The sequence below is a fragment of the Carcharhinus amblyrhynchos genome, chromosome 1 (assembly GCF_965287045.1).
Source record: "Carcharhinus amblyrhynchos chromosome 1, sCarAmb.v2.hapA, whole genome shotgun sequence".
NCBI classification, from domain to species: Eukaryota; Metazoa; Chordata; class Chondrichthyes; order Carcharhiniformes; family Carcharhinidae; genus Carcharhinus; species Carcharhinus amblyrhynchos.
Window position 1 is genome coordinate 96,938,503 of NC_137324.1, and position 10,314 is coordinate 96,948,816.

General features: G+C 40.0%; 1 protein-coding gene across 1 annotated transcript in view; it reads left to right on the forward strand.

The window, feature by feature from the left end:
• sepsecs (Sep (O-phosphoserine) tRNA:Sec (selenocysteine) tRNA synthase) overlaps positions 1-4,780 on the forward strand; it is a 70,081-nt gene extending 65,301 nt beyond the window's left edge. Inside the window, exons 11-12 of the mRNA XM_080189344.1 lie at positions 3,563-3,653; positions 3,990-4,780. Of these exons, the coding sequence (XP_080045470.1) occupies positions 3,563-3,653; positions 3,990-4,278 (380 nt within the window). The 3' untranslated portion in view covers positions 4,279-4,780. The remainder of the gene's footprint in view (positions 1-3,562; positions 3,654-3,989) is intronic.
• Positions 4,781-10,314: the final 5,534 nt, after the last annotated feature.

Sequence of the window (10,314 nt, forward strand, 5' to 3'; positions counted from 1 at the left end):
ACCCATTTCCTCCTTGGTCATTTTACTAAGAGAGTGAGAGCACCACCACAGAGAGCAGGTTTTTTTCATTCGCTCTTGCCTTTTGTTTAAGGAAGACTTTCAGCCATAGATTTCCTTGTTCTAAAAATTGATCACAAAACTTGCTGCAACATTTTGAAGAGTTGTGATGCCACCAACCAAATGAAACATGCCCATATTTGATGAAGATGTTGTCTGCAATAGAAAACATTCTCAATTTAGAACATTATCTAAGATGTGGTATGATTGGAATTAACATAATGAACAAAGTCTATTGCATTGTTCCCCACTCAAGATGCTGGCTAAAACTTTTTTCTTCAGTTTTAGTATGTAATTGGTATCCTATCACATCTTGCCATATAGCCTTGCATTTCAATCTGTTACCAGGAGTATTGCCCGTGAAGTGGGCAATGCTGGTCTAATAGTGCTTTTTATGAAGACACTTGAGATGCTTTGCAGCTGCTTGTCCTTCATTGATTTTTATTATTTCAAGTATTCATATCTAGAAAGTGATTTAATTTATTTTTTTTCCAAACACAGCAGTAATAAAGCAAAAGCTCCATCTATGCTGTTTTCACTTTGGATTGTGTAAACATTATCCCAAAGTAATTATAATTTTATGACATCAAGATACCGGTTTAATTGCCATATAAACATTCATTGTAGCATGATATTACAGTACATAGCTTTGGTATTTATAACTTAACCATGATTAGTTTTCTCAATTTAATTTAATGACTAATTTGATTAAGCCTCTTGGAATACTGAATGGCATTTGTTATTCTTAACTGGTGTGCTAGCAATATGCCTACCAGCTTTAGAGTGGGAAGGTTATGAGAAGTACGTGCTGACAGCACTAAGACTGGAATTAAACACAGTCCCCCATGGCACATTTGGCAAGGGAGCGCTTAATCGTGTGGCAGAGTCGAGACCTGTCATCTTCCCACCTTTGCTCAGATTAAATTGCGATGGGATAGCTTGTGGACAGCTTTAACTCACTGTCGCCAAATGAGGTCCTTAGGTGGGGGATTAATGCCTACTTAAGGACCTCATCCAGATGTCATTGATACTCAGTCACTTACAGACTGGACACTTGTTAGGCAGGAAGCCTGAAAAGCAAACCCTGTCAGGGTTGCTTGCAGGTTTCTTTTGACGGGGACGTCCCTTGTTGCCTAAAGAAGGTCCCGACATTGGGAAGGTGGATGCTGCTAAAAGCCACTGCCCTCACCAGCTCCCCCCGCCCCACTCACTCTTTCAAAATGACTCCCCTTCCTGTGGATTAGACCCCGTGAGCCTCATCCTGCCATCACTCACCTGCAGTCTGGGTCTATTGGCAACCCTGGACTAGGGTGGGTCCATTATTGGCAATAGCCACTACCTCCCTGGCATGGCTGCCAAGAATGTGCTGCTCCCAGCCTCTGACAGCTGACAGCTCTTAGGCAGGATTTTGCACCCAGGGTCCTTGATTAGTGAAGGCGCTACACTGCTCAATTAAGTGCCTGATCGGCACACCCTTTGGGATGGTTCTTAAGCCAGCCTAAGAGACTGCCATCATCCATATTAAATATTGCTGTAAGCTATCTGCCAACTACACGCAGATATGGAGAAGGTAGAACTCTGCACACACATGACAGACTAATTTAATGTTACTTCAAAGGTGACTCCAAAGACATTTGCCTACAAAACAACATTCCCTAAATTTTACTACTTGAATCATTGTTCAAAGCACTTTCAATGAGAAGAACCACTATATAAACAAAGATATTACTGGAAAGGAGTTTCAAAATAAACAGACTTCATATTGCTTGTAATTATGGGTTGATGGTGTGAGCTACCTTTTCAAAGTTTCAGGGTTGATGAAAGATCAGAACCTGAAAGTTAACTCTGTACTTGTTTCCATAGATGCTGCCAGATCTGTTGTTTATTTTCAACATTTTCTGCCTTTGGCTATTGACACAACACCAAATGAGAGTTCCTGGCTTGTTGTGTGCGCAGAATCCAGGGTACTTTTTATGGACTGTTTTGGTTTTCTAAGATATGCAGAGGTGGCACATACTCCACTCATTTGGATCTGAAAATTGCAGCTGGGGTGTCATGGATCTTTGTGGAAGTAGTTTGCATATTTAAGCAGCTTCCCATCTAATTCAGATTTAAAAGCGACTCACCAATGTGTCGGTCCATTGAAAATTGCATCAGGCCCTTCGGCAATATTGAGCCTGCCAAAGTGCCTCTTCCACACCTATCTTCATTTACTTATTTTTCAGGGGAATAGGCAACGAATAGTTCAAAAGCATTGGTGCACATACCATTGTTGGGTCACTGATTTTCATTGCTTTAACTTATTCAGAAGATTTCTTGATCTCTTTACCACAGATCAGGAAACCTTAGTTAGGCTGCACTTGGAATATAGTTTTCACTTCTGGTCGCCACACTCCCAGAAGGATGTAGAGATTTTGGAGAGGGTACAGAAAAGATTTGTTAGGATGTTGCCTGGCATGGAGGGCATTAGCTATGAGGAGAGGTTGGAGAAACTTGGTTTGCCCTCACTGGAACGACGGAGGTTGAGAGGTTATGTGATAGATGCCTACAAGAATATCAGGGGCATGGATAGTCAGAAGCATTACTAGTCAGAGTCAGTTACTAGGGGGCATAGGTTTAAGGTGCAAGGGGCAAGGTTTAAAGGAAATGTACAAGGCAAGTTTTTTACATAGAGGGAGGTGGGTTCCTGGAACTCGTGGCCAGGGGAGGTAGTGGAAGCAGATACGATAGTAACTTTTAAGGGGTGTCTTGACAAATACATGAATAGGATGGTAATGGAGCGATATGGTCCCTGGAAGGGTACAGGCTTTTAGTTCAGTTGGGCAGCATGGTCAGTACAGGCTTGGAGAGCCAAAGGGCCAGCTCCTGTGCTGTAATTTCCTTTGTTCAGGCATGGCGGCACAGTGGTTAGCACTGCTGTTTCACAGCGCTACGGACCCGGGTTTGATTCCTAGCTTGGATAACTATGGAGCCTGTATGTTGTTCCCATCCTTGCATGGGTTTCTTCCAGGTGCTCCGGTTTCCTCCCACAGTTTGAAAGACGTGCTGGTTAGGTGCATTGGCCATGCTAAATTCTCCCTCAGTGTAACCAAACAGGCGTCAGAGTGTGGCAACTAGGGAATTTTCACAGTAACTTCATTGCAGTGTTAATGTAAGCCTAGTTGTGACACTGATAAACTTTAAATTTTAATTCCTTGGCAATCAAGCTATTGTTTCTTGTGGCAAGGTAGCCAGCAGGTCCATGGGAATTATGCTCTCCCTTATTTAGTATTTGATTTTGCAAATTTTTTGGAGAAAGTTGCGTTACATTCATTCCGTTCCTCCCAGAGTCTGTGATTGAATGTTTGATGTGTGCAGGATGTAGTTTCACTCTCTGTTCTTTTGTTGCCGTCTCCCTCATTGTAGCAATTTTATGTTTTGTATTGAAAGGCAAATTGTCTACTTTATGTGAACCTCATACAATGCAACCACCTCATATTGTGCCCTGCTTTTCTTCTTATTTCAGCAATGTCCTTGAAAGGATTTCATGAGCACGATGATAAGACTGTCACTCAGCTTGGATCTATGCTTTTCACCAGACTGGTATCTGGAGCCAGGTGAGTTGCTAAGTAATTGGCACCCTTAATGCACTTATTGATTGACTTGTGCTTTGTTTTCCTTTTCATATGAGAATGATGAATATCAGTTGTGTATATGTGAGCTGCATACATTGAGACTTGTCATTTTAAAAACCCTCCACTCCTTGCCTATACGCAAAAGGCTTTTTGAAAGTTTATTCCACGGTGTTTCTTTTGTACTTTGCTATATCATTTAAATTTTGAATTGGATTACTTATGCTTTTGGAGTCAGTCTGCAGTGCAGTTTTTTTTCAGCCGAACAGGAAATGTATGTAAATATTGCTTGATCCACATTGTTCCTTTCTCTTGTCTCAGAGTTGTCCCTGTCCACTCACAACAAATTATAAATGGATATATTTTCCAAGGATTTATGTCGCACACGAATCACTATCCGTGTCCTTATCTGAATGCTGCATCCGCTATTGGAATAAAAAAGCAAGATGTGGATCTTTTTATCAAAAAACTGGACAAGTGTCTCAAGACCTTACTGAAAGAGAAAGGAGCTGATATTGAAGCAAAATCTGAAGATGTTGAGACAGCAGAATTGTCAGATGTCCAAAATAAACCAAATGTTGGGGCAGATGCAGTTAATCACGCTATTTGACACTCCTTAAATTATGCAAACCCGACTTGCTCAATTCAGAGGTAAACTTGCAGAAATGCACAACAGGAAAATGTTTTAAAAACTTCAATTATTCTCAATCTCTTAGTTTTAATTTTCTTTGGTAAGGATGATTGATGATCATCCGGAAACTCTTAACAGGAAATGATGTTCTGACTCTGAGGAGCTGATGCTCAGGTGATTATCAGAGAATGATGAAAGCAATAATTTCACCATCATCTACAATTCAGAATCAGTTGCAAATGGGATATGTTAGTCTATAAATATTTACTTTGTATGCAGATGAAGTTTAGATTGGACTTATTGGAAATAAGAATTAGAATGTGACTTCGGACATTATTTTAAATTTGCTCTTGCATTGCAAAATTGTCTTCTAACTGTTCTGACCTGTCTTAAATATTTTTGATGGTGTGTATTCTAGTTGACATTGCACTGTTTTCTTTGTAATTATAAGCTGTTACAATAAATGTATGTCAAAATAAAACTTGTAAGTATGAATGACATTTGTACCTTCGTGAGTGGGAATTACCCATTTTTTGCATTTTTTATGCTGAGGGTTGGATGTCATGCATTGCCTTATATCTGAGGATTTACTCAGTAGCCCAACATTAACTTAACAAATGACTTCTCTTCTTCACACTTGGCAGCAGAGGCCACTGCCCTTCGGATGTTTGTCAAATCAAATCCAGTACAGAGTACTTGGAAAACAGATACCGTATTACTTGAGACCCTTAACAGGCAATACTGGCACAGTTAACATCCTCAGAGTAAATTATCATTCCCCAGCTGGATTATAAACCAAAGACTTGAATCTATTTGGGGCTGAAATGCACACAGGCTAAGTTTGCCAATTTTTAGCCTACAGATGTCTTTTATAGTTTAAAAAATAAAGACTTAATATATATTTTTAAATTGCATTGCAGAAATCTACTTAGTCTGAAAAGCTCTTTACTACTAGGACAAGTTAAAAAAAACTGATGGGACAAAACTGATGGAACCAGCAAAGCAAGTGGTGACTGTTATATTGTATAGATGTTCAAAACCCTAAACTAAAAAAAAACTTATAAAGCACTTGTATGAGATTGTAGGAGAAATACCTCTGTCACAACTAAAGCTGTGCCAAAGCCCATCACTTCATTTCACTCGACCATTTGAAACCTGTGTATGTATGAAGAATTGTAATCTGAAAAGAGATAGCAAAGAAATCCAGAGTAAACTTAAAAGGTGAAATAAGAACTTCTGTTCAAAGTTTGATCTTGATAATGTGGGATCCTGTTTCTGCATGCTTTAAAAATGAGAGCAGAGTCCCTGAACATCCATCAGCAACAACTATTGAAATTCCTATTTATACTTGGCAGTTAAGAGTGGCACGTATAATCAGTAACATGACATATGTGAAAACATATAGGCCAGAATTCTCTAGCCGTTCACGCCAGCAGAGTTCTCTGGTCCCGCCGGCTGCACATTTCCCACCGATGTGGGGTGACATCAGTGGGAATTCCTGTCGACAGTGATGGGACCCGAGAACCCTGCTGCTAGCAAACAATGCACCAGCTCCCACTGGCAGGAAACACATGGCTAGGGGGCTGGAGACCTGTTACGTAGTTCAATACAATTTCTAGCAAATTTTAAAGACTGTATGAAAAAGTCATTGGAGGGATGGAGGGCTCATTATGAGGATCAAACAGAGAACATCCTTGCATTTTATTTTGGGATGGTGTTCACTCAAAATAATGAGAAGTTTTCAAAACAAAACTCTCACCTTGAATTGCCAGTTTGATGAATAACAGATCGAGCCAAATTCACAGTTTCCGCAACACTTTTAATGCAAACCATAGACAGTTGTATGTTTAAGAAAAACAGGAAATAATGCCAGAGGTAGTGTTTCACCGGTTTATGTGTTGTAAATCAAGTAAATGTAGAAAAGAAAAACATACCTTTGAGCATTGTCCCCTTCCTAGAGATCAAGTTATTTCCAATTCAAAACTAAAAGAACTGTTCAAGTCTTTAATTCTGAAACAACACTATTCTCACATGCATGTCCCTTAATTGAACTGGGCACTAGAACACTTTCTTCTCCTGTAAAAGTACCATTTCAAATGTTTCGCATTGTCTTTGATTGTGTTGTCGAATGTTTTGATATTTTTATTCTTTAGTAGATATTATGTAGCCTATGTGTTACATAATGTCCACTACCAGAATCATGGCTAAATTGGCTTCAAATGTGGCTGCAGCTCTTATAGAATGGATGTGAACACATTGCTATCGATTCTAGTTTTGCTCATAATCTGACATAACAATCTGGTTATAGTGCCTGTGGTCACTTTTCTGAGGACCACATAAAAATAGGTAGTTCTCACAATTTCAAAGGTGTGTGGTACAAAACAAATACTCTTGCAAATGTTCGTAGATGCATAAACATGGATCTGCTGCATATGCTCCCAGCAGAGGTTTGCAACAAATTTTCCTGGACTTGATTCAAAAGATCTTCGCATGAAAATAAAAGACAGTTAGGATATTGTTTATGCTGAGTAAATGTATAGACCAAGGTTGACACTGTGCAAACAACAACACAATTAACATACATGTTTTCATTGATAATTCTTGAAGAGTAAGTGATGAACAGGTGAAAGCTCTTGGAGGTAACCTGGCATAGGCTTCACATGGCATTATATCTTGACATTAGTGATTTAAGCTTATACACAACTGTCATAAAATGAGAGACCAGTGGATGTGAGCCCAAAGTGTGCTCCTATTGTTATACAACAAATGAAGAAAAGCTGACTTTGTCACGGCACTGTAAAATAATGGAAGTTATCTCACACAGAAGTTTGCAGTAGATTAATTTGTTGTCTTCCATTCCTTTAATCAAAATTCCTGGGAAATCTCCATCTATAAACAAAAATCCATTAGCTCTATCCCTAGTTAACCCCACATGACTAAAATAAGCAAATATCTTGCTCTCCCAGCATCTGAACTAAAGGTTTTTCAGACACACCAGCTGCCTGCAGAATAGAGCTTAATCTGTGAACAATCCCCTTATACATTAAAATATCATCATAGAATCCTTACAGTGCAGAAGGAGGCCATTTGGCCCATTGAATCTGCACTGACGACAACCCCACCCAGACCTATCCCCTGTAACCCTACATACCCTGGTAGTCCTGACACTAAAGGTCTATATAGCATTGCCAATCCACCTAACTTGCATATCTTTGGAGTGTAGGAAGAAATCAGAGCACCTGGAGAAAACCTATGCAGCCACAAGGAGAACGAGCAAACTCCACACAATCACTTGAACCTGGGTACCTTACGCTCTGAGGCAGCAGTACTAACCACTGTGCCACCTATTAAAATATATATCTGTAGAAATATCACATTATCATCACAATGTCCAAATTGTGGACACACTGATTCAAAATTTCCCAAATCAAGGGATTCACTTTTGGGAAAATGAGATTGCCATTGCCTGGCTTGAAGAAATTCCAGCATATTTCTGACAATGTACTCTTCCTAATGAAACTTGTTGGATAAGAATCAGACTCCCCACATGTTTATCACTCAGCAAGTGTCTCTCCTCTGAGGAGATGCAAATCTGGATGCAAAATCAATTGGTTATTTTTCATGCTGTTCTGTTGTTTTGTCACTAACATTGCTTACTCAAGGCTGGTCCATCTTTGACCAGAGGAGCATTAGATATAGACTCATCAGTATAAGTAGTTCATCAGAATTGTATCTGGAGCTACTGCTCCAGTAACCTTTCCACTATGATATAATCATACTCATTATATTCATAATGCACACCCATGTTCCTGTTCAGCACGGACATCACAGGAGATTGAGTATTGCACATAATCATTCAAATCTTTATGTTGATCTGCTCAAGTATGGTGATTTGTTCTGATGTGACCAATTAGCCTACTGGCACTGCCACAGCTGCCATTTCTGGCAGTGTTCTTTGTGCACAGAGCTTCAAGCGTGGTTTTCAGCTGCTTCCTTTTGCTTCTTGATAAAACTGAGATGAGAGAAATTTCTTTAGCCAGAGCATGGTGAATCTGTGAACTCATTGCCACAGAGGACTGTGGAGGCCAGGTCATTGAGTGTCGTTTAGAGAGAGACAGATAGATTCTTGATCAATAAGGGGATCAAGGGTTATGGGGAGAAGGCAGGAGAATGGGGATGAAGATCATGTCAGCCATGATTGAATGGCATAGCACACTTGATGGGTCAAATCACCTAATTCGGCTCCTATACCTTGATCTTATGGACTCCAGGAACATCGCTTCCAAACATTCCGTGTGAGAGTCAATAGTACCTTTCTGTCTCATGGACTTCTTGCATCCAGTTGCTTTGATATTAGTTCCACCTGATGCATTGGAGCTGGCTGCTGTGGTCTTATCCTTTGGGAGCTGGTGCTCCCTTGGGATCAGCCTTGCTCTGACTCTTGACTTATAAAAACATCATTAAAACCCTCAGGCTCTGCTCTTTGTGTTTCTTCCATTACCTTACCTCAAAATGGAATGCCTGAAAAGAAATTGACAAAAGAGCAATGATTCCCTCGAATCTTTGGTAAACATTCCTCACATCCTTGTGCTTAGCACAATAAAGTTGCGTGACATAGTGGACCAACCGACTACGCATGTGTGACTGAGATGTCTCATTCTTTCAAATGCACACCATTATGAAATAAAATGTTTTAATTGGTATTGTTGTTAATTGGTATCAATGTCACAATCCATTTCTGCCCATGATATTAGTGGTGATGTTGGATTGATGTGTTACCATGGAAGAATCTGGGCAAGCAGACTTCCCCTAAAAGGTGATGTTTGTTATTCTGCTTTATTGCTTGTTTGTGGCATAAATAGTTCACTAATTTTTCTTGCCCTTAATATTAGTGGCTGAAAATCTTCCCCTTGTGGTTGCACTGCGTTTGCAACTTTGCCAGCGCTCCATTATTCCAGTGCTGTTCTGACCAGCATTCCACTTTCCATCTGCCATACATTTGAGCTCATCTGAAACTGTGCTGCCCACATCCTAACTCTCACTGAACGTTATTCACCCATCACCCTTGTGCTTGGTGACCTACATTGTGCCTTCTCATTCTCATAGATACCTGCACAGTCTCACTTCTCCCTATCTGTGTGGCGTTTGCATGTTCTCCTTGTGTCTGCGTGGGTTTCCTCCCACAGACAAAGATGTGCAGGTTAGGTTGATTGGCCATGCTAAAATTGCCCTTAGTGTCATGAGATGCGAGGTTAGAGGGATTAGTGGGTAAATATGTAGGGATAGGGGGATAGGGCCTGGGTGGGATTGTGGTTGCTGCAGACTCGATCTGCACTGTAAGGTTTCTATGACTCTATGATCTCTGTAACATCACCCAGCCCTATTATCTTTGAGAACTTTGCATTCTTCCATCTCCAGTATCTTGCGCATTCTTCAATTCCTTCACCCCACCGTTACTGGCTGTGCTTTCAGTTGTCTAGGCCTTGCATTCTCAAAGATCTCTCCCAAATCTTTTCACCTTACTATTTCTCTCTCTGCTTCTGTAAAGCTCTTCTTCAAACCTGTCTCTTCAACTAAGTGTTTGGCAGTTTGTCAGAATATGTTCTTTAGCTCAGTGTCAATTTTTGTCTGATTATGTTCCTGCAAAGCACCTTGGAACATTTTTCTATATACTGTTATCACAAAAGCAATAGCAAGCATAATGATATTTCTGCTTATGTTGTTGCAGGCTGTTAATAAGTCAAGAAAGCAATCGCATATAAAGAGTCGGAGACAGCAGGGATAATCCTGGGCTTTAGAGAAGCTAGAACTATATATTTTCCCCCAACATAGCCATAGAAATATAATATAAGATCATTGTTGCCAATGCAGTTATTTATTAGTTTGGCTCTCTCCTGCTATTCATTTAGATGAAAGAATTAATATGTTCTGATCCCTGATAACTTTGTTACTTTTTTTGCTTGTTGCTCTATTCTCCCCCTTGTATCAAAGCACAGCAACATTTACACTTAAGTG